Source organism: Entelurus aequoreus, linkage group LG27 (genome assembly GCF_033978785.1).
Source record: "Entelurus aequoreus isolate RoL-2023_Sb linkage group LG27, RoL_Eaeq_v1.1, whole genome shotgun sequence".
NCBI classification, from domain to species: domain Eukaryota; kingdom Metazoa; phylum Chordata; class Actinopteri; order Syngnathiformes; family Syngnathidae; genus Entelurus; species Entelurus aequoreus.
The window spans coordinates 27,204,036-27,230,193 of NC_084757.1; the positions used below are offsets into that span (position 1 = coordinate 27,204,036).

Consider the following 26,158-nt stretch of genomic DNA (forward strand, 5'->3'; position numbering starts at 1 on the left):
GCCTTTGAATCCTGGAATCCCACTGTCTTACTTCCATGGGGATAAACACCACAGCCGAAGTTTGTTCAACGTTTCCTGCCCCTATGAGTCTATACTAACGGCTGAGAGGGCAGTTTAAATTCCAGCTCCATATCCCCCCAGAAGGCAAGGATGTAATATGATCAATGTGAAATGAGGCATGCTACAAAAGGATGATGAGAACCGGGATCAGCTTCACCAATGCACTTCCATGTTTGACCATAATACTTTAAAACAACAAATCCCCGGAATTAACGCTAATATAGGAGAAAAGCAACGAGAACAACTATGGCAAACGTCGAGCTGAACAGATTTACAACTTCTAAACCGTTTAAAGTCTTGCGTGTTTTGATGAAGGGAGCAGATGTCGGGTCATGTTTTTTATCACTCTGTGGGAGGCTAAAAAACAAATGCAATACATCAACCCACGAGATATCAAAATGGTTTGCTTTGCAGAGGAATTGAGGACAAACAAACGCACACGAATACATGTGACTTCCTCAGTGTCAATCGGCATTGACGATTGACAGGAGTTCAAAAGCATCACAATATAGGACAATGGGACGATTCTTTTTTGGGGGGGGGGGGGATCGGGGGGGTGGAGGGTCCGCAGAACGATGTTATAGACTGTTCAGAGGACACATGGTTTGTGTTTGGCAAGAAAAAGAAACAATAATCAAATATGTTGATCCCATTCTTGCTGCAAGGATGACTGCTAATATAAAAGTCTGTTCCGTCTAATCATGATTTAGGATTGGGTAATTACCTCCGTTCTCTCTTGAGTTCTCTCGCACACACACACACACACACACACACACACACACACACACACACACACACACACACACACACACACACAACTAAACATGATGGAGCATCTTGCACAGAATGCCCGCTTTCCACTGTAGATACTTTCCTTGTAACAGGGGCCACTTCTTCCATGCAAATGTAATGATGTACGCATGCATGCTGTAAACTCTATGAATACCTGTTTAACAACCCAAGTCTTGTCCCGTTTGAAATGCATCTTTTACCCTTAAACAGCATAATACATACCTCGCCAGAATCAAATGCGATGGGTATGTTGTTGACTTATATGAATAAACGGCGTATCTTAAATTGACACCAGATTTCTCACCTTAAGGTGTCCCCAAAAAAAAGAACATCATTCGAAAATACTGTATAGTAACTACAAGTCCTACAATGGCAAACAATATTTTATGTTAACTTGAAAAAATATGTAAATTGCCAATATAATCAAACAAATATAGATTTTGTAAACAATTTTTACAAAACTTTCACAATGTTTAATGCGCACACTGTCTACGCTCGTTCTGTATACGTGGGTATTTAGCCCTTCACTACAATCTGACACATTTACATGTTATATGTTAATGTTCATTGTCCTTTGGAACAAATAAAGATACAATACTAATACAGCATTCTCCAGCACTTTAGTGGGTTTTTATACATCTAGTTAAAATTTGAGATCATACCAGCTAGAATTTGTAATTAGACTATGACAGGAGACCCTGTATTTGATGCTTTAACACAGGGTTAGAGAACCTACAGCTCTAGAGCCAGATGTGGCTCTTTTGATGACTGCATCTGGCTCTCAGATAAATCTTAGCTGACATTGCTTATCACGATAAGTAATGAATAGCAACGTTCAAAATATAAAACATTCTCATGCAATTTAGTCCGTCCATCCGTTTTGTACCGCACCTGTTCAAGATGTCGTATTAATGGTAAGAAGTATTTTATTTATTATTGCTTAGCTTCGGAATAACAATGTTATTAAAAAGAATAAGAGGCTTATTATACTCTAAACATGTTGGTCTGACTTAAAAATGCACACATTTAGTTGTATTCAGTGTTAAAAAAATATGTCTCACGGAAATACATTTTAAAACTTTCGGGGCTCTCTCAGCCAAAAAGGTTCCCGACCCCTGCTTTAACAGAACACCCAACACCTGGCATCTGTAAAGCTGCAGTGTACGTGTGACATTTAAAGAGATGCCGTCTTCTCACCTACAATTTTACTGAATAATCCGTGCATGATAATAGGGTACAACGTGGAATCAATGTGGAATTCCCAAAGCAATTGCACTGCGTAGTTATTAAAATGTAAGAACATTTATTTTTTCAGTTTTATGGGGAAAAAAGACAAGTTTTGGTATTTCCAGTTAAATAAATGCACATTTCATGCTTGATATTTGTTTGTTTTTTTATGTGGCTAATATAGTATAGCCAATGTTGATTGGGAAAAAAAGGATGCACTGTTTTGCATTTAAGTGTTTGCAAAAAAGAAAACACATATTTAGCATCTTACCTTGCAGTGGTGGGAACGTGAAGCAGGAGCGTGGAGCTTTGGCGGCTACGTGTACTTTACGTTTGGGGCTGCTGTCATCGTGGTGGTGGTGCTGGTGTGGGCTCCGGTAAATCTGAGCCGCTCCGTAGCTCGCGGCTCCGGCTCGCCGCGCGCATGTCTCGGCCCTGCCGCCGTACGCCGAGCGCGTCTGGCCGGCTCCGAAGTCGCTGAAGGCGGGCGTCTGAAAGTGGCTCACCATCCCGGACAGCGGCGCGGAGTTCTGCATCGAAACGTCGGCTTCATCCGATTAAATGCTTCTTGCATTACCTTACAGGATTTGAAAAAAAACAAAAAACGAGTTATTTCTTGGAACTTTTAAAAAAAAAAGTCGGATAAAGTATTGATAGGTAACGCCTACCTCATTATCAGACCCTTACGAAGAAATAAAGGTGGGAATGCGCATGTGCAAGGACATCTAATTGCAAGACGTCTGTGAGGCTGATCGATAGCATCCTTTCTGAGGATCAGCATCACCTTCCTCCTTCTCCTTTTCTTTCTTTCTCTCCTGGTTGTGATTGACACCAGATATCCAGCATTCAGGCGCACCAATGGCGGCGGTGCATCTTCTGTGGGGGGATGAGATGTTGCAAATAATGTCAATGCAACACTCTGCTGTACACTTTTAAAGTTAAAGTACCAATGATTGCCACACACACACACTAGTTGTGGTGAGACTATTCTCTGCATTTGACCCATCACCCTCACCACCTGGGAGGGGAGGGGAGCAGTGAGCAGCAGCGGTGGCCGCGCCCGGGAATCATTTTTGGTGATTTAACTCCCAATTCCAACCCTTGATGCTGAGTGCCAAACAGGGAGGTAAAGGGTCCCATTTTTATAGTCTTTGGTATGACTCGGCCGGGGTTCGAACTCACGACCTACCGATCTCAGGGCGGACACTCTAACCACTAGGAAACAAATAATACCATGCTTATGAATATGCTCACAAATAACAATATTTAAGTATTTTACATTTGAAAAAGAACAGATGTTGCTTGGAGCCTTCAAGTATATAAACAATATTGTTCTTGATATTCTCTCAAAATGATGGCGGTGCGTCAACGTCATGTAGTTTCACATGAACTAAGCCAATAAACAGGCAAAAATATATATTTCAAGACAAATCTTTATGTTTTTATTTGTTATTAGCATCAACATTTCAGGGTTTTCTGTTGACATTATGCCTTTTGACTTATTTTTTGCCCACAAGCCCATAAAAAAGAGTTGCGGGCCACACTTTGAACACCACAGGTTTATTTATTTCACCAGGGAAAAAAATTATTTAAAAAAAAGGTACCAATGATTGTCACACACACACTAGGTGTGGTGAGATTATCCTCTGCATTTGACCCATCACCCTCACCCCCCTGGGAGGTGAGGGGAGCAGTGAGCAGCAGCGGTGGCCGCGCCCGGGAACCATTTTGGTGATTTAACCCTCAATTCCAACCATTGATGATGAGTGCCAAGCAGGGAGGTAATGGGTCCCTATTTATAGTCTTTGGTATGACTCGGCCGGGGTTTGAACTCACGACCTACCTACTCTAACCACTACTTCACCGATACTGTACATCAAAACACTAGCAAGATGTTTACGCTGGCCAAAGTTCCTCTGTAGGAGGAGCACTCTGCTGTTGACAAAAACGAATTAAAGATCTTCTAAGTCAGTGGTTGTCCAATTTTTTTCATCTATACCAGTGTTTTTCAACCACTGTGTGAGATACAGTCTGGTGTGACCTGGGAGATTATGTAATTTCACCTATTTGGGTTAAAAATGTTTTTTGCAAACCGGTGATTATAATCCGCAAATAATGTGCCGTTGTTGAGTGTCTGCGGTGTCTAGAGCTCGGCAGAGTAACCATGTAATACTCTTCCATATCAGTAGGTGGCAGCAGGTAGCTAATTGCTTTGTAGATGTTTGTCGTGATCACAATTTGCAGACGACAGCGAGAGGCAGGGTGCAGGTAAAAAGGTATCTATAGCTGAAACCAAAAACAAACAAAAGGCAAGTGACTCTAAGAAAAGGCGTTGAAGATAAGGGAAGGCTATGCAAAACTGAACTAGCTACAAAATAAACAAAAACAGAATGCTGGATAACAGCAAAGACTTACAGCGTTCGGAGCAAAGACATGACAATCAACAATTCCCACACAAAGAAGGATTAAAAACAACTTAAATAGTCTTGATTGCTAAAACGAACTGTTTAAACTGTTTTGAACTTTTTAACTGCCTTTTTATCTAACAAATTGCTCTTAAGATAATTTGTATCTGCTTTTTCTATGCGCATATATATATATATATATACATATATATATATATATATATATATATATATATATATATATATATATATATAAGTGTGTGTGTGTGTGTGTGTGTGTGTGTGTGTGTGTGTGTGTGTGTGTGTGTTTTACCTCTGTTTTAAATTATATATTTTAGTCTGTCCTTTGCCTGTATTTCTTTGTGATGTTCAGCCCTTTGTTTTTCAACTGTGGTTGTTTTTAAAGGGTTTTATAAATAAAGTTGGCATGGTATAAGTTGGTAAAACAAAGCAGGTGCGGGGAATAGCGCTCAAAGGAAGACAAGAAAATGCTGCAGGAAAATACCAACAAAACAGGAAGAGCCATAAAAATAGAAGCGCAAAACAAGAACTAAAACACTACACACAGATAAACACCAAAAAACTCAAAATATGTCACGATGTGATGTGACAGGTCGTGAGAGTAGAGCTACTTTGAGACAAGAGCTATATTGATGCATGATTGGTTATGGTTTAAATTCATATCCAACAATTGCGGGAACAACTTTTTACTGTCAATATTGGCTGCTGAGTTTCATTTTTTAATTTTTCTGCTGGTGGTGTGCCTCCGCATTTTTTCAATGAAAAGAAAATGTGCCTTGGCTCAAAAAAGGTTGAAAAACACTGACCTATACCACCTCAGAAAACACTTGGCTCTCCAAGTACCACCTAAAGACCAACAATAAATTACAGTAGCATAGTAGGCCTAAGTATTCATTAAAAACAAGGCAGAAGTTTTATTTAACATGTATATTTAATATGTTGGCCACTGTAACATTACACACAGTTTGAACAGTAACACTGTTTATTTAATTAAGTGATTATTTGGCATACCACTAGATAAAGCCCACCTACCAAAGTTTGAGAATCACTGCTCTAAGTTAAGTTCAAGTTCAAGTTAAAGTACCAATGATTGTCACACACACACACACTAGGTGTGGTGAAATGTGTCTTCTGCATTTGACCATCCCCTTGTTCACCCCCTGGGAGGTGAGGGGAGCAGTGGGCAGCAGTGGTGCCACGCCCGGGAATAATTTTTGGTGATTTAACCCCCAATTTCAACCCTTGATGAGTGCCAAGCAGGGAGGGGTCCCATTTTTATAGTCTTTGGTATGACTCGGCCGGGGTTTGAACTCACAACCTACCGATCTCAGGGTGGACACTCTAACCACTAGGCCACTGAGTAGGTTTCCTAACTAAGAAAGTGATTCCTAACTAAGAAAAATGCATCTTTTGGAATTTGTTATCTGGTCTGAAAACTATAATTTAGTTATTTATTGTTCATGTGTCCATGCCAGCAATGCACGGTGACAGGCAGAGCTTACTTTTTCCATTTCCGGTATTGGCCGATGCTGATATTGATCAGGTACGATATCAGCACAAATCATCTATACAGTAATCCCTTGTTTGCCACCGTTAATTGGTTCCGGACATGATCGCCAGAAATACATTTCTGCAAAGTAGCAATCATTTATTAGAATTGTTTTTAAAACTACCTTTACTACCTTCTAAAAACATTTAACATTTTTAGAGCCCACTACACATGAAATAATACCATATACCAGTATTTTTTGGTACTGGTTCCTAATTGGTCCAGGAGGACCGTTAAGATTCTGGACAAATGATACGGCTATCTGTATTTTTTTTTTTTAGCTCGCCATCGTAATTATGACACGCTGTCACATTCACTTCAGATGGCGCTGCTATATGCATAAAGAATCAGCTTGGGATAATGACAAATAAGTAAGAAACGCCACACCAAAGTTTGTAACGCAAAAATATTTCCTCCTAGTCCCTTAAAGTCACGCACGCTACTAAGAGTTAATATTGGTTTAAAGTGATCGCGCTTTACTGACGACCCGCACTATCGCGCTTCAGTGATCCAGTAATCCACAGGCCAATATTAATCCATTTAAAATTTTGAAAAATGGAAGTACTATAATAATCAATGAAGTTGCTTTGAAGCAATATAGCATCCGCTAACAGGTCTCTATAGTCGCCGACTGACGTCACTCCATTGCACCGCATTTCAAAACACACCTTGCTTAAATGTGTTTTAATTCGTTCTGTCACTTGACTCTACAAACTAGACTATCAAGCATTACACTTGCTCACCCAGTCTTTTTATTTATATCGCACGCACTACACAAACATCAGTAGCTGTCAACACTCAATATGGTCTCCGGTCCGTCACTCAAATACGTCCATCTGCAACATAAACACAAATAACAATTTCTATTGTTACAAAATGCACACCCACCTAACATGCTAGTTGACTGTATTGAAGTATATTTTATATTTGATATAGCATGTAAAAGGTCTGTGCTTTGCACATGGATACAATACATAATATTATGTAAAGCTGAGTGTAATTGCAAATAATAGAAACACATTGATGGATTTGTGTGGTGTGTACAAGATGATGACATGACAATTGCATTGCACTTCGCACTACACATAGTTGACTTGTTTAAGACTTAAAAAGCAGGTATTGATAAAAGACTTCTCTGCTGTGCAATTTTACACGATGTTGGTGGTGTACAACCTCTTGTGCTTATAACAATGGTAATAAAAACACATCTTTTTAACACCATATACATATAGTACCAATAAAAGTACCAATGAATACCAGTATTGATAAAATCGTTACGATAAACATCCCTACCAGTTAGTCACCTTAACAATCTTTTAATCCAATATGGTAAAATCTCGGTATTATCTTCGACCCAACTCTCTCATTTGAGTCACACATTTAGAGTGTTACTAAAACAGCCTTCTTTTATTTCCGTAACATCGCTAAAATGTGTCCCATTTTGTCCACCACCGACGCTGAGATCATTATTCATGCGTTCGTTACGTCTCGTCTTGATTACTGTAACATATTATTTTCGGGTCTCCCTATGTCGAGCAGTAAAAGATAACAGTTGGTACAAAATGCGGCTGCTAGACTTTTGACAAGAACAAGAAAGTTTGATCATATTACGCCTATACTGGCCCACCTGCACTGGCTTCCTGTGCACTTAGGATGCAACTTTAAGGTTTTAGTACTTGCATATAAAATACTAAACAGTCTAGTTCCATCTTATCTTTCAGATTGTATTGTACCATATGTCCCGGCCAGAAATCTGCTTTTTGAGAACTCTGGCTTATTAGTGATTCCCAGAGCACAAAAAAAGTCTGCGGGCAATAGACCGTTTTCTATTCGGGCTCCAGTACTCTGGAATGCCCCACCGGTAACAGTTAGAGATGCTACCTCAGCAGAAGCCTTTAAGTCCCATCTTAAAACTCCCTTATAAACCCTAACCTTTAAAAATGGGCCCATTTTTAGTCCAGTTAATCTGCCGTCTCTCTACATCAGTTGGTGATATCTCTGCGCTGCTGACTTGTCTACATACTATGAACTGGACTCTCACGTTATTAACTGTATCCACTCGGCATCCATTGCACCAGTCACCCAATGGGAGTCCCCACATCTGCGGTCCCTTGCAAGGTTTCTAGTTGTCCCCAATGTGTGAAGTTTTTTCTTGGCCTGATGTGGGCCGAGTATGTCATTGTGGCTTGTGCAGCCCTTTGAGACATTTGTAATTAAGGGCTGTATAAGTAAACCTATGAATGATTGATTGATTGATAATGCTGACTGAGGCTGAGCCAACCAGTGGCCACAATACTGAACAGAGTGCTTTGATTGGTTTGGTCTCATCTAGTGGCCAATAATATGTAGTATTGACATTTTAACAGGAGCTCTGCTGATTTTAGAAAACTTTCTGAAAACCGATGTCAAAGATTCTCGATGTGATGCGCCACATTGGGGGTTTTTTAACGGACAATACTGCAAAAATGAAAGTTAAAGATCCTCTATGTTAGGAACTATTAGGATGCTATTTTTAAGAACCTACAGTCAAAACACTGGTCAAAGATTCTCTATGGTTCTGTGGACTAACCCTGCTTTAAATCAATACATACATCTGTGGATTAGCTGTTTTGATTTACACTGTCAGATCGGAGTTCATTTGACAGTATGTGTATTAGTGTGGTTGTAGTTTTGGTGTCTAATATTTTGCATGGTTATCTGGCAACATTTTTGAAAAATTCAACCAAAACCAGCATTATTGGTAATTTTGTTACTTGACATTTTGAATTAGCGTTGAAAAAATAAATATTATTCATAATTTCTTATTAAATTGCATTAAATAACTAGTCAAGTGTGTTTAGATAAGAGAGAAAAAGCCAGTTACTATTTTCCAGCACCTCTATATGCTGTTATGCAGCGCCATCTGGCGGCTATGACGTGAAAGTCCCCCATTTGCAGCAAATAATATGCTGTTGGGTTTGTGTGAGCGTGCACTGCTTTCTAAAAAGGGTGTGTGTTCGTTGTCATGGTGTCACAATTTGGACTGAACGTTGCCTGACTGGAAGAACTGGATCTGATGTTGCCTTTGTGGGAGTTGGAAAACTGGAACTTGAAACAATTGTTTGAGTAAGGGTCTAACTGTCCCCCTCATAAAACCTTTATTACGTGTATTCTGTACTGTTTTGTGCAAAATCCATCCATCCATTTTGTACCGCTTGTCTCTTTCAGGATTGCGGGGGGCTGGAGCCTATCCCGTGCAACTGCACTCGGGTGGAAGGCAGGGTACACCCTAGACCAGGGGTCGGCAACCCAAAATGTTGAAAGAGCCACATTGGACCAAAAATACAAAAAAAAAATCTGTCTGGAGCAGCAAAAAATTAAAAGCCGTATGTATGTCTTATAATGAAGGCAACACATGACAAAAGTGTCTATATTAGCTACAATAGCCTATGCTATCAAAATGACTATGTGTCGCAGGCTGAAGCAAATCTTCCTTGAAAGAAATGTTGAAATTTAATATTTATTCTACACATTTTTACAACATTAGAAACCCTTAGTAATTCAGAGGCTACTCAGAAAGTGAGATAACTCCTGGACATTACTGGCTTTTAATGGCCAAAGGTATAGATGTGTGTGTCCAAGTTTAAGGAAACGGCAGGCTGTCCTCTTTTAATAGATTTATTACAGTCTTTGGCAAGCTAGGTAATGTTTGCTGTGGTCTGGAACAACATGGGGACACAAACAACTATCAGAAATGCAGCCAATATTACATACAGATAATGTGTCATGAGACATGCAAAACTAAATTATATACAAAGAGGATGACAGTAAAGGATATTAAATGAGCTCAAATATACCTACAAATGAGACATAATGATGCAATATGTACATACAGCTAGCCTAAATAGCATGTTAGCATTGATTAGCTTGCAGTCATGCTCTGACTAAATATGCCTGATTAGCACTCCAACAAGTCAATAACATCAACAAAGCGCACCTTTGTGCATTCATGCACCGCATAAAATGTTTGATGGACAAAATGAGACAAAGAAGGAGTGGAAGATTTTACATGTAAACAAACTGTTGCGTTTGTTTGTATTTTCCCCCCATCTTTTTCCATTTTCAATCCTTCGCTGACCCCCGCCCTAGACAAGTTGCCATCTCATCGCAGGGCCAACACTGATAAACAACATTCACACTCACAGTCACACACTAGGGCTAATTTAGTCCACTGATGCAAAATTAAGTGCACCACATGGCTGCAACCAGCAGAGGCCCTGTTGATTCAGCCCCAATTGAGCCTCAACTAGTTTGCTATCAAAAGAAGTACAATAAATGACATCATCGATCAGCTATTATCCGATCAATATGCTGTATAAATTCTGAAAAATTATATTAGAAATGACACAAATGTCATTCCTATTTTAATTTGTAAACATGTGTAAAATAGATTAAACACAATGAAAATAAAGATAATGTGTACGTATGTTTGATGATGACATTGCTGGAGGCACTGTTGATTCAAACCTACAAGTTTGCGGTCAAAAGAAGTACAACAATCACGTCACCTAAGGATTATTGTACTATCTTACATCCAAGTCTTCCATTCTGATGAGTATACATAAATAAATATAGAAACATAGTGTCCTTAATAACAATCCAAGACATTTACCCAGTTTAAAAATGATTGACCATCATTCAAGTGTATAAATAAGTTAAACAGTTAAAGTTAATAATGTACTCACCTCTTTGACCCACATTGCTGTGCTGGTGAGGCCATTCCCTTCACATGAAACAGCTTGTTTTCTGATGCCTACTCCATTTCGGTTTCATGATCTTCTACTCCTTCCATCGCTCTATGTTGGCATGAAAAAGGAAAAAGCAAGTTTGTGGAGTTGATCCTTCTTAAGCTGCCATTTAATAACTTGCTTACTAAAAATACAATTATTTTTTAAAAAAGAAAAAAAAAATACAATTAGTACAAAAAATATTCAAAGGAAGACTAATGGAAACCTGTCCTATTTTGTTAAGTAAAATGCATTTCTACAGAACAGCAACCCCATTCAACCAATGTCAAAACATCAGGGTACAAATAAAGTTATCTAAATTAATTTGAATTGACAAGATCAAAAGACACAAAAAGAAAGTTAAGCAAAATGGGACATTCGAGGGTAGAGAAAGCACCCCAAAAGATGAATAAAGTATACAAATATACCAAAGCAAGCACTGTAGTGGTATTTTACTTACATGTTTGGTTCTGTGATGTGATTTGTTTACACATTAGCAACACCCAGCTAGCATTAAAATAGTACATTTTTAGCTATCTCCCACCAACTGTGACATTAAAAACATGTACATGTTTAAACATGTATTTTATACTCAAGCTAGTTTTAAATATTAACAAATTAAATCAATTATACTGTTGTGAAAAACAGCGGCAACATTAAAGTAAAATAACTCACTCCATAAATTTGTGTTTGCCACCTTCCTGTTTCTTATTTCCTTGCATGTTTGTCACACTTACATGTTTTAGATCATCAATCAAATGTATACATTGGTCAAAGACAACACAACTGAACACAAAATACAGCTTTTTAAATGAAGGTTATTATTAAGGAAGACAAAAATCCAAATCTACATGGCCCAGTGTGAAAAACTGATTGCCCACCTTGTTAACACAGAACTTAGATGTGGTTTATCACACATGAGTTCAATTTCTCTAGCCACACCCCAGCTTGACTATTGCAACACATTCTCTCAATTTTGAAATGATTTAGGACCTACCTGACAAAGTGAAGTAGACCAAAAGATCCCCTAAAGCTAGACATCATGCCGAGGTCTAAAGAAATTCCGGAACAAATGATAAATAAAGTATTCAGATGTATCAATCTGGAAGAGGTTACAAATTTCTAAAGCTTTGGGTCTCCAGGGTACTACGGTTAGAGCCATTATCCACAAATGGCGAAAACCAGAGTGGCCGGTAAACTAAAATTACCCAAAGAGCACAGTGACGACTTATCTAAGAGGTCAAAAAAGACCCCACAACAACATCCAAAGAACTGCAGGCCTTCCTTGCCTCAGTTAAGGTCAGTGTTTATGGCTCTACTATACGAAAGACACTGGGTGAAAACGGCCTGCGTGGCAGAGTTCCAAGACAAAAATCATTGCTGATCAAAAAGAACATTAGGCTCATCTCAATTTTGCCAAAAAACATATTGATGATCCAGAATACCTTTGAGAGAATACTCTGTGGTCTGAAAAGAACAAATTGAACTTTTGGAAGGTCTCTTGTTACATTTGGTGCAAAAGTAACACAGCATTTCAGAAAAAGAACATCAACCCACAGTCAAATTTGATGGTGGTAGTGTGATGATCTGGGGTTGTTTTGTTGCTTCAGGGCCTAGAAGACTTGCTGTAATAAATGGAACCATAAATTCTGCTGTCTAACAAAAATCCTGAAGGAGAATTTCCAGGCCTACCTGTTCATGACCTCTAGCTGAACCGCACTTGAGTTCTGTAGCAGGACAAAGATCCAAAACACACCAGCAAGTTTACCTCTGAACGACTGAAGAAAAACAAAATGAAGACTTTGGAGTGGCTGAGTCAAAGTCCTGACCTGAATCCTATTGAGATGCTGTGGCATGACCTTTAAAAAGACTATTCATGCTCAAACCTTCCAGTGTTGCTGAATTAACAACAATTCTGCAAAGATGAGCGGGCCAAAATTCCTCCACAGAATTACCTCCACAGACTCATTGCAAGTTATCGCAAACACTTGATTGCAGTTGTTGCTGGCAAAAGTTGCCCAACCAGTAATTAGGTTTAGGGGGCAATTACCTTTTTACACAGGGACATAGAGTTTTGGATTTGTTCTTAATTTAAAAAAAATGCATTTTGTGTCCACTCGTGTTGTCTTTGACTAATATCTAAATGTTTGATTTGAAACATTAACTACGACAAACATGCGAAAAATTTGTAAACATGAAGAGGATAAAGGATTTGAATATTTTAATGCTAACTACACATATTGCTAGCATACACATACACCTAATACAATTAGTATATTGATCTTACCATTATATTTCTGCATATCATTCTTAAAGTGTATTATCAGGTATTACTACTGTAAATGGTTAGTTCTAAGTAACACATATAAAGAGACACATAGAGCTGCATGGGGGTGAGAGGTATTTGCGAGCGGCAATAATCATCAAGATAGGCCAGCGGAAGGAGCAGTTACCATGAAAACCAAAATCAGATAGAAGAAAGACAACCCAACCCCACTTTGAAACACTTTATCAGTCCTTGGGAAGAAGGAGAAGACAGACATTTTGCAAGGAGCCAGAGGTGGGAGGATGTCTCCCTTTCCCTGCCTGTGACCATGAGGGAATTGTATTTATTTGCTTCAAACAATCACACTGCAAAATAAATCTAAGATGGGAAATCTGAAAATTGACAACAACTTGGTGAGCTTTATTAGAGGTTAAACAAGTGGTTCTTAACCTGGGTTCGATAGAACACTAGGGGTTCGGTGAGTCGGCCTCAGGGGTTCGGTGGAGCCTCCGCCGCGGAGGTCAAGACAGACCCGACTCATCTTATAAATAAAAACTTCTCCCTATCGGCGTACTATGGATACCCCCAAACAATGTTCCCTCTAATTTTCCATCTGATTTGCAGGTGTGTAATTTGTTGTGAGTTCATGCACTGTGTTGGTTTTGTTATTTGAACAAGGTGATGTTCATGCACGGTTCATTTTGTGCACCAGTAAAAAAACATATAACTTTGTCGTGAATTTGAAAAAAAATGTTTTTATTTATCACTAAAGAAGGGTTCTGTGAATGCGCATATGAAACTGATGGGGTTCGGTACCTCCAACAAGGTTAAGAACCACTGTTAAACGAACATAGCGTATGGTTACCAACCGTCCTTTGAAAAACGCAATCGTCCCGTATTTAGAAATAAAAGTACGCATTTTGTATTGAGCTGTCAAGAGAGCACTTTGTCCCGTATTTTTACAATGGGTGGCCAACAGAGCCAATTACTTAGTAATCGGTGAAGTGAAAAAAACCCCAATTGATTTGTATTCATGTTCCCAAGTTAGTGAAGTGTGTCGCTACCTGACAAGTTCAGGAAGACCCAATTGGTTTATGCATGCGCAAAGCCTAAGTCATTTTTGTCAACTTGTTTTACGGCAGTTATCTTTGTGCCCACCATCACAGTTACCATGGTTTTCTTTTTTTTGGTAATCTTTATTTTATTAACAATGTCATATAAAAGATTACATACAAAACGCAACAAACCGTATTTAAAAATTCTGTATTTTGAAACCGTACTGATCCGTACAGAAACCTGAACGATGTGTTCAGCAACCTTAGATGGCAAATAAATCGATTGACATCCCTTGTTCATTTTTATATTTGTGTTCCATTTTACTTCTAAGTAAGCTATTCAGTTTATACAAAACATTGAAATATCCAGAACGTGACGTCGCAGAAGCTCTGTCGTAAAATATTGCAAGTCCAGAAAATGACATAACCTTCGCGCATACGTTGACCGATCGGGTTGTTTGGCACCGGTCGGGTAGTGACAAAGTGAAAAGAGGCAATTATTTTGTATTCATGTTCCCGAGTTGGCATGCCCTGTAAAGTTAAAGGATAAAAATGAATTATTTGTATTCAATTGACGTGACATCCTGCTCATTAAGTATACGAGACTCGACGTGGTAATCAAGCGAGCGTGTGCTGGCATTTTGCTTTTCTTGAAAAAAATGGCCTATGCTTGCATTGTCTTAGGCTGTTGGAACCGTTCCAATCGCGAAAACTATAAAAGCTTCTTCAGAGTTCCTCGAGAGGTAATCAAGAAGGGTGAAAGAGTGCAAGATTTTACAAAACAGTGACAAGAAAAGTGGCTCTCGAATATAGCACTACAGTCCAAGGGAGCAGAGTCGAAGAACACTTTTGCAGTGATCACTCTGTTAAAGGTTTGTTTGATATACTTTTAACATTTAGTATTTCCCTCTTAAGTATCTTGATATTATGTGTCTTTTATCTTGTTTCAGGGTTCTTAAAATGCATTTTTGCTACGAGCGTTTCGTAAACCACCAACTCGGTGAGTCTAAATAAAAGAAAGCAAATGTGATCAAAACCAAAATTAATTGAGGTTTAACTAAAGGCAGCAATTATAAACGAAGCTTTCAGCACCACAAAACTTTCCTCCAGAAGGTCTTATCTTTGTCCATGTGATGTCAGATGAATCAAAAATTGAGCTGTTTGGCCACAATACCCAGCAATATGTTTGGAGGAGAAAAGGTGAGGCCTTTAATCCCAGGAACACCATCCTACCGTCAAGCATGGTGGTGGTAGTATTATGCTCTAGGCCTGTTTTCCTGCCAATGGAACTGGTGCTTTAAATGGGACAATGAAAAAGGAGGATTACCTCCAAATTCTTCAGGACAACCTAAAATCATTAGCTCGGAGGTTGGGTCTTGGGCGCAGTTGGTTGTTCCAACAGGACCAAGACCCCGAACACACGTCAAAAGTGGTAAAGGAATGGCTAAATCAGGCTAGAATTAAGGTTTTAGAATGGCCTTCCCAAAGTCCTGACTTAAACGTGTGGACAATGCTGAAGAAACAAGTCCATGCCAGAAAACCAACAAATTTAGCTGAACTGCACCAATTTTGTCAAGAGGAGTGGTCAAAAATTCAACCAGAAGCTTGCCAGAAGCTTGTGGATGGCTACCAAAACCGCCTTATTGCAGTGAATCTTGCCAAGGGACATGTAACCAAATACTAACATTGCTGTATGTATACTTTTGACCCAGCAGTTTTGGTCACATTTTCAGTAGACCCATAATAAATTCATAAAAGAACCAAACTTCATGAATGTTTTTTGTGACCAACAAGTATGTGCTCCAATCACTCTATCACAAAAAATAAGAGTTGTAGAAATTATTGGAAACTCAAGACAGCCATGACATTATGTTCTTTACAAGTGTATGTAAACTTTTGATCGTGACGGTATATATATATATATATATATATATATATATATATATATATATATATATATATATATATATATATATATATATATATATATATATATATATATATATATATATATACACTGTTGTGGCTTGTGCAGCCCTTTGAGACACTTGTGATTTAGGGCTATATAAATAAAATTTGATTAAATGGATGGATGGATGGATGATTGATTATATAACAATTTGGCAGTTTAAATCTGTCAGATAAATTAGCTTGATAAATCCATGCAATACTAATGTGAGAAGGAGCAATCAACAGTGCAAGCGTTCATTTCGTCTCGCATTGACTATTGCAATTCTCTTTTCACTCTCTTCAACTAGTCAACACTAAAGAGACTTCAGACTGTACAAAATGCGGCTGCCAGACTTTTGACTGGTGCACCCAGAACAGCCCACATCACCCCCGTTTTATCCAGTCTTTATTGGCTTCCAGTTAAATTCCGCATTGAGTTTAAGATTTTAGTCCTGACATTCCGTGCTTTGCATGGTGCGGCCCCTCAGTACATCACTGACCTCACTCCTCAGGGCGCAGCCTCCGGTCTTCAGGCCAGGGTCTTCTAAAAATCCCAAAAACTCGTTTTAAAACCAGGCTATAGCTCCCAGACTCTGGGACAATTTGCAGCAGTCCCTCCGTTATCTTGACTGTGTTGAAACTTTTAAGAAACATTTGAAAACTTCTCTTTTTAGTAAAGCTTTTAGTTAATGCACCTTTTAACTGTAATTTTTAATCCACTTTATATCTTTTTTATGATGTTGCCCCTGTTGTTTTAATTGAATTGTTGTTTTACTTCACCTATGTTTTGTATAGCGCTTTGTGATTTTATCTGTGAAAAGTGCTTTATAAATAAAATGTACTTACGTACTTACTAAGAAATGAACGAAGAAGAATTGTACGATGTATTTCTTAGAAACTCTTTTTTTCATATGGGTTATCTTAAGCAATGTATGTCCATCCATCCATCCATTTTCCTACCGCTTGTCCCTTTCGAGGTCGCGGGGGGTGCTGGAGCCTCATCGACGTTAAATATTTCGCACCGAATATACACAAGTGTCTTCAGTGCGCAACGAGGAATTGTCGAAATTCCGAGTTGCAACTGAAAGCATCACTACATGTAGGCGTTAACGGACATTTGTTATATAGTGACGACTCTCCAAACTGAGCAGACACACTCAGGGCTTCAAGCACTATCGAAGTCATGTTTCTGCAAAAAGTGGGAGTCTACATTCAAACAGCATGCCTGTGCATGTTTTTGATTTGTTTTGTCACGTTGCTTCGAATTTTGCGCCTTATTTCGCCGAGTTTAGCCAAGAAGGCTATCCTTAAATCCGATCAAACAATCCTCATGTCCAAGAATCCCAGATTTGCGTACGAAGACTGGGGTCCGACCTTCATGTCGTTGGATTTCGTCAAAGCCGCCACACATCACATGTGGATGTCTTTGGGACAAGAGGCGTTTGTTGGGAGAGAAGCCCCCGACTCACCTGTGGTCACCATGGGCAAGGAGAAGAGCAGCATCTGCAAGTTCCTGAAAGGTGCGTCAGCAACAACTGTAGACTTTGCAGGGCTTTTATTCTGAAATGCAGTATTACGCAGAATTGAATTTAATGGGTGACATCCTGGAACTCTCTAGTCCAGGGGTGTCAAACTCATTTTAGATCGGTGGCCACATGGAGAAAAAGAGTAAAATCACGGCAAGACAACTTCAGATTGTTTTCTTTGTTTAAAAATAGAACAAGCACATTCTGAAAATGTACAAATCATTATGTTGTTGTTGTTGTTTTTACACTTACATGTTGCTGTTAATTGTATTCCATCTTTATTTGTCGTTATTTATACTTTCTAAATAAATTATGTGATAATGTTCATCAGTCAACTCATTGGTGTTAATTTTTCAATCTATCAAGATAAAAATATATCAAAATCAAATTACAGGATGTTATTTATGTAGTTTGCTCATTTTCCTTGACTGTGGTTTATTTATTTACATATGTAGCATAATCTACAAAGATTTGCTATTGTGACATCTGGTGGACAAATTTAGAACAGTGGTTTCTTTCATTCAAAAATTTCGGCTCATTCTAATACTTAGCAAACTCATCCCCCGGGCCGGATAAAACCTGTGACACCCCTGGTCTAGTCAATCTAGAAGTGAAATAGAAATATTGTTGAACAACAGCATACGTACATAAAGTCTCATACATTATGCAGAATTTACCAGTGGCGGGCCGTGCGTTTCCCACCTAGGCCTTCAGTGATCTTTGACTTCAATGATTACCTCTCAAAATACCATAATTGATGTCACCACATGACCATTGCTGGAGAAATACTATACAGAAACACATTTACACCCTACTAGACATTGAACCACATCAACAGTGTACAAAACGGGGGGTTTTCTGGCGCATTTAAAAATGTATTATAACGCATCAGCAATTAAAACATATACCGTAAATTTATCTGCTCGGTTTATGGAACTTCCAGTCAATAAAGTTTGATTTAAAGTACACACTTCTCAAATATATATTAACTCCCCTGACCACATGATGGCGACAAATACACATGTAACAATGTTAGTTAAATGACAAGCATGACACACTTTAACAACAAGAGTTTACAACTTTTAGTTGTAACAGAACAGAACAGCTACTGTGAACAACTTGTGATCTGATTGGCTATCGCAACTGTCTCTCAACTCAATGTGTTCTCAAATTCATCCGCTAACGGTCCCGATGAGTAGCCAATCACAGGACGCGTAAATGTCACCTTCAACATGAGGCCATCTAGAAGGCCTTACTGACAACAACTCGTGATCTGATTGGCAATCGCAATTATCTATCACCTGTATGTCCCCGACCCACGCCACCATTGTTGATTCTGAAGGCGTCTGGCAGATTTCGTACAGCATGGCAACAAAAGCTAGCTGAATTCTGATTGGATACAAACTAAAACTAAAAACAACAGCACTGGAACGTGCATAATATGACATGAAAAGAATATGGATAATTTTAGATATTTAGGGAAAGTAAATCAAAAAATTATTTTATCTTTAATTATGATCATGATTTCTGGTTACGTTAGGCCAGCAGAGAAGGCCTTGCTGGCCCTGACGGCACACCGCTGGAATTTACAGTACCTTTACTCTGAAGTGCACCATCAACTTCCTGTGTGACGTCCTAAGACTGTCAAATAAATCCTAAAAATTGAATGGTTGGATGACAACGGGGATATTTTAAACATCCGTCCATCCATCCATCAATCCATTTTGTACCGCGTGTCCCTGGACATAGTTGTCCTAAATCACATAAAGTATGCAGATTTCACACTACTTTATTCTGAAATGTTTAACAGTTTTGATTGAGCTTCCTGAGTGGCATTCCAGCAATGTCTAGTAAATCCTCGAAGTTAAATGGTTGTATGACAAAAACAGGATTTTTTTTCAATATTGCTGTCTAAAATCGGACGTAAATACAGTTATAAATGCAGATTTCAAAGTAGCTTTTATTCTGAAGTGCTACATTAAATTTGCATGGAACTTCCTGTGTGAACATCATGGGATTGTCTAGTAAATCCTAAATATTGTTGAATAACATTATGTAAATAACGTTACAAAAATTATGCATAATTTACAGTACCTTTACTCTGAAGCGCACCATCAGATTTGGATGGAACTTCCTGTGTGACAACCTGGGACTGTATTATAAATCCTACAAGCGGAATGGGTTTACGACAATAGGGGAATTGTTTAATACTGCTATTCATAAAGCTTGTGTACGAACTAAACAGGGCCAAAAAGTTGCATACAGGGTTTTTCCCGCAAAGTACGATTGAGCACTAAACTTGCTGACTGATATATATATATTTGTATATAGTACGCACTACACAGAAATTGGTAGCTGTCAACACTCAGAATGGCCTCCGGTCTGTCACAGTGTGCAACATAAACACAAATAATTCCTATTGTTACAAAATGCACACTCACGTAACATGCCAATCGATTGTTTTGATTTGTATGATACATTTGATATGATATATCTTGTAAAGGGTCTGTGCTCTGCACATAAATGCCATACACAAATATTTGTAATTGTATGATGGAACTGTGTGGACTTTACAAGATGATAACTGCATTGCCTTTAAGCTGCACACATAGTTTACTTTTTTAAGACTTATAAAGCAGTTGTAGATAAAAGACTTCTCTGCTGTGAGATGTTACATGATATTGGTGGTGTACAACATCGTGTGCTTATAAAAATGGTAATTGAAAACTGCATTTTTTCCACATCTATTACATATAGTAGTAAACATAAGAGTACAGATTAATGCCGGTATTGATTAGGAATATAGGTATGGATAAAATCCTAATGATGTACATTGCATCTTTAGTCACCTTTAGACTCTTTTAATCCAATATAGTAATGCTGGCTGAGGCTGAGCCAATCAGTGGCCACAATACTGAACAGCATGCTTTGATTGGTTTGATCTTATGTGGTGGCCAATACATTGTAGTATGTACATTTTTTGTTTACTTTGCCATTTTTATGCTTGAAAATGCTTAACGAAGGGCAAACATTTTGTAGTATATGCAGAAAAAAATCTGGATGTGGTGAAGCCGCTTTATTTGAAGCAAAAATTATATATATATATATATATATATATATATATATATATATATATATATATATATATATATATATATATATATATATATATATATATATATATATATATATATACATGTATACATGTGTATATATATATATATACACATGTATACAAAAATCTGGATGTGGTGAAGCCGCTTTATTTGAAGCAAAAATTATATATATATATATATATATATATATATATATATATATATATATATATATATATATATATATATATATAATTTTTGCTTCAAATATAGCGGCTTCACCACATCCAGATTTTTTTCTGCATATACTACAAAATGTGTGTGTATATATATATATATATATATATATATATATATACATACATATATACACATGTGTATATATACGTATATAGGATTCTCTTCTCTCATGAAGATAAGAATATACTGTAAGTTGGTGTATTACTTTATTTTGATGACTTGTATTGATTGGAATCAGACAGGATTCACAGTAGATCGATACATAGATGGATACATACTTTATTGATCCTGACGTAAATTCAAGGCATAATAATACAATTACAAATTACAAATTTACAATTACAAATTACAAATTTGACCTGTGCAGGTAGCGTCCATGTTTGGCAACTAGTCTAGCTTGTCATTCAACTGCCCTCACAAATACCTGTAGGTCCTGACCACCTCCACATCGACCCCCTCAATGGAAACTGGTAGTAGATGTGGTTTGATCCTTCGGAAGTCAACCACCATCTCCTTGGTATTGGAAGTGTTAAACTGCAGATGGACTGCACCATGTCACAAAGTCCTCAATCAGACTCCTGCATTCCTTCTCCTGTCCATCCTTGATGCAACCATTTATCACAGTGTATTTCTGCACGTGGCAGGGCTCGAAGTTATACTTGTAGTCAGAAGTATACAGGGTAAACAAGACGGGGGAGAACACAGTCCCCTATGTACGTTACAACTAGGGATGATACTCGAAACCGGTTTTCCCGGTTGTTCGATAAGAAAATAACCTAGTCCTCGGACTCGAATCCCTTTTTGAGAACCGGTACCCGTTATCGAGACCACTATACCTTCTCGAGACCTTCTACCTTCCTAGTCACGTCCGTTGTGTCCTTGGGCAAGACACTTCACTCTTTGCCTCTGATGGCTGCTGGTTAGCGCCTTGCATGGCAGCTCCCGCCATCAGTGTGTGAATGTGTGTGTGAATGGGTAAATGTGGAAATACTGTCAAAGCGCTTTGAGTACCTTGAAGGTATAAAAGCGCTATACACGTATAACCCATTTATCATTATTTATCATTTATAGTAAAGAAAAGAGTTGGTTCTTTATTCGAATCCCTCGGAACGAATCCCGTCCCGACCAGAAATGCTCCGTGTGACATCACAATAAATCAGTCACGTAGCTCAGTCATTAGGCGCAGATAGCATAAGCAGGAAAACAATGGACAGGAAAAAGCGCTCCAAGGTGTAATAAAGTTCAAAACAAAAGGTATAATCCAATGAATAACTTTACTGAGAGATTTGAGCAGGGTACAAACTCATGAAGAACACTTTTACGACCCACCGGAAACATAGCAACCAGGCTAGCAACGTACCTCCTTTACGGCAGCTGGCGCAACGTTCTTAAAGCAACCGCAGCAAATACATATATATACAACACATCTCCCTTTTTTAACTTTTGTTTTTCACACTGTATATGTGTTGTCTGTCTAATTATAAATAATGCAGACGAGGCGTGTTGGCTGAGTTCTTGACGTTTACTTTCACGGGTGACGACATGCAACAACACTTTTCGGGGCTACCGCGCATGCTCGTCACTCCCGTTGCATGATGGGTAGTGTAGTTGTTATATTCCCTAGCTCAACATCTTTCCCCCTATAAAGAAATAATGTTAACTCAATAAAGTGTATTTCTTTTTTTAGCTTTAACTTTTCATTTTTTAGCATTGTAACCACATTTGCAAACAACTTTTCTCTTCATAGAATTTTCTTTCTTTCTTTAAAGTGCAAAAATGTCAAAGCATCATAAACAGTTATGTCAAATAGCAGCAGAATTGCACTTTTTGGAGAGCTGTAATATTTCCAGTGTTGTGCCCAAGGGACTGATTTTATTTAACACTATATTATTATTTATACACCTATAGTGATCACAGAGACAGGTTGTTTTTGTGTTACTGTATATATTTGTTTTTCTGAAAAATCCCACTTAATATACTTTGGGTAACAACAGTCAATGTTTATTTATTTTATTTTATTTTTTTAGGGGAGTAACAGTCAATATTTATTTATTTATTAGATTAAATTGTTTTCTTATATAATAAAAGTGAGCTTTTGTTAAACCAAATATTGTGTGTATTTTTCCATATACAACAACCTATCTGGACTCGATAAGAGAATCGATAAGGAATCGGTTCGATAAGAGGATTCGATAATAGACTCGAACTCGATAATTTCTTATCAAACATCATCCCTAGTTACAACGGCGTTAGCAATACGTTTAACAAAACGTGGCACGCTACTTTTGATGTGGTCAGCGTCAGAAGCACAGCAAGTTTAATGCAGGATATATATTTTTACCAATGAAAGCAACAACCAGCACCAATAGAGGGAGGCGACATCACACTGCAAACATTATGTAATACACGCACACATACACACTACTACTACGAAGGAATAATGAACAACAAAACAATGACTGAAGTGACAAGCTTGCCATCCTACGATACCCTGTTTGAGGACAAGTAGATATGAATGCCATCGAAGCACATTCAACCTATTTATTAACCAGAGGTAAGACAATCCAGTGAAAATATTCAACAAACTGCTGTAACAGCCGGCAAACTGCCGCTGCTAAGCTTATAAACACTGCTGGACTAAACTCCTGCTCTGAGCGCGCTCTCGCTGACGTCACACGTCACTTGGCAACAGGCACCGCTTTTTAAAAGCAAACAACCACACATGCTGCTCTCATCAGAATTATTATTTTTTGGCCAAGTATGTTTAACATGAATGGTCTCTCAACTGCATAGATGCCACATATTTGATTTTTTTTTTTTTTAAGTAGCACGTTAATTACTTTCCCTACTAATTAATTACATTTATTAAAAAGTAATTTTAGATTAGTTCAGTTAGTAATTAAATTAGTTTTTTGCTCAAGTCAAGAGTCAATACAATTAATTACTTTTTAAAAGTAATTTCGCGAACATTGGTAATATGTTGCTTGTGACATCGTATTTAAAAAGACTTGAGGCTATAATTGCTGCCAAAGTATTGAGCAAAGGCTGTGAATACTTATGTACACCATGTGATTTATTTTAATTTTAATTTTAAATATATTTGCTAAAAAAAATGTTTTTAAACCTACTCACATTGTCATTATGGGGTATTGTCTGTAGAATTTTGAGGACAAAAATGCATTTATTCCACCCATCCATTTTCTACCGCTTGTCCCTTTCGAGGTAAGCGGGGGGTGCTGGAGCCTATCTCAGCTGCATTCGGGCGGTACGTGGGGTACACCCTGGACCATACTTGCCAACCCTCCCGGGACAAACCATCCATCCATCCATTTTCTACCGCTTATTCCCTTCAGGGTCGCGGGGGGCGCTGGAGCCTATCTCAGCTACAATCGGGCGGAAGGCGGGGTACACCCTGGACAACCATTCTCCCGAATTTCTCCCGATTTCCAGCCGGACAACTATATTGGGGGCGTGCCTTAAAGGCACTGCCTTTAGCGTTCTCTCTCACCTGAAAAGGAGACTATTATATATGTCTCAGTTATCCATATGTTTATCTATAACCCATAAAGTAGGCAAGGCAGGCACGGAGCTATTTCTCAGCGTGTGTTTATTCCAGCCGGCACGTTAATACACTGACACACAACATCCGGATTCCCATCATGCATTGCTTCAAAACTACGGCAAGTAGTAATGTCTAAAATTTCCAGCCGGACATAAAATATTGGGGGCGTGCCTTAAAGGCACTGCCTTTAGCGTCCTCTCACCTGAAAAGGAGACTATTATATATGTCTCCGTTATCCATAGATTTATCTATAACCCATAACAAGGTGGCCGAATGGATATAGTCACTCATGAACGGTCAGAGAAGCACAAGGCGGCGGCAACGTAGTATTATGGGCCACCTTGCAAGCAACATCCCGTTCTCATTTGCGGATGTTTTCAACAAATCCGTGAAGGATATGTTCCCAGATTCAGATTCAGAGATCGCTCGCCAGTACTCAAATTGCAGAACAAAGGCTACTCAAATAGTGAAAGGTAAGTGTTTTTTGTTTTTTTAAGTAAGCAGCAAGTACAGTACAGTTAGTAGAACAACTGTGTTTTCATTACTGTGTACTATACTAATATATATATATATATATATATATATATATATATATATATATATATATATATATATATATATATATATATATATATATATATATATATATATATATATATATATATATATATATAAAAGAAATACTTTAATTTCAGTGAATTCTAGCTATAAATATACTCCTCCCCCCTTAACCCCGACCGCCCCCCACTCCCCCAATCTCCCAAATTCGGAGGTCTCAAGGTTGGCAAGTATGCCCTGGACAAGTCGCCACCTCATAAAGCTTTAACATAACAACATTTGGAAAAGTGAAGCGCTTTTCGGATGCACCGTAATGACAAATGTGGTGTTTTTAGACTGCAATTTTGTTCAATTAAGGACAGTTATTGCGTATATCTAGCTTGTGTGCTATTGTCTGATGGGCTGTTGTTTAGCTCCTAGTAGCCTATAGCCTACCATGTTTACATTTGTGTATGACTTCAGTACAATACAAAGAAAGACCAACCCTGTGTGCTTGTTGGAAGATATGAAGATGTTACCAGGCTGTCCAGCTTTGCACAAGTAAACACGCTGCAGGACCGATATATATCGAAGCTTATATTGGAATGATGAGATGCAAGCCGAAATAATCAGGTACTGGTTTCTTTGCTGATTTTGGACAGATACCCGATATCAGTCCACTTCCGGTTACATATGTACTTTTTGTGACATTTTGTTTGGTGGTGAGATCTTTGTAATGGAATACATGTGCATTGGTTCAATAAAAGGTTGGAAAACACTGGCGCGCTACACTGTTTTTAAAGATACACTGCTAATCGCTAGCCGGTGACACCTTAGTCGAACAGGGTAAACGTCCAAACACAGAAATTATCCAAAACAAAAACACATGATCACCATAAAGCACATGCACGTATGAGCATTCTGCAATTAAAGAATGCTGCAATCACACAAACGCTGCAAGTTCACGGAACAAAAACAGAAGTTACCACTGCACCAGAAAGTTACTTAGGCAACCCAGGCTCCAACTATTAGTCTTTAACAACCTAAAGACATAATATTTTACTGTAATAAAGATTTTTATGGGCCAGTGTTTAACAAATCCATGAA

The 26,158-nt window shown here is 38.2% G+C and overlaps 1 protein-coding gene across 3 annotated transcripts in view; it reads right to left on the reverse strand.

Moving 5' to 3' along the window:
- LOC133644512 (zinc finger protein GLIS3-like) overlaps nucleotides 1-26,158 on the reverse strand; it is a 111,186-nt gene that overhangs the window by 83,747 nt on the left and 1,281 nt on the right. Inside the window, exons 2-6 of one of the 3 annotated variants that reach the window (XM_062039041.1) lie at nucleotides 17,561-17,651; nucleotides 10,779-10,889; nucleotides 6,798-6,890; nucleotides 2,748-2,955; nucleotides 2,351-2,656 (exon numbers count right to left, since the gene is read on the reverse strand). The exons of 1 other annotated variant lie outside the window; for it this stretch is intronic. In XM_062039041.1, coding sequence (XP_061895025.1) covers nucleotides 2,351-2,615 — 265 coding nt within the window. In that variant the 5' untranslated portion in view covers nucleotides 2,616-2,656; nucleotides 2,748-2,955; nucleotides 6,798-6,890; nucleotides 10,779-10,889; nucleotides 17,561-17,651. The remainder of the gene's footprint in view (nucleotides 1-2,350; nucleotides 2,657-2,747; nucleotides 2,956-6,797; nucleotides 6,891-10,778; nucleotides 10,890-17,560; nucleotides 17,652-26,158) is intronic. One more of the 3 variants, XM_062039042.1, reaches the window with a different exon arrangement.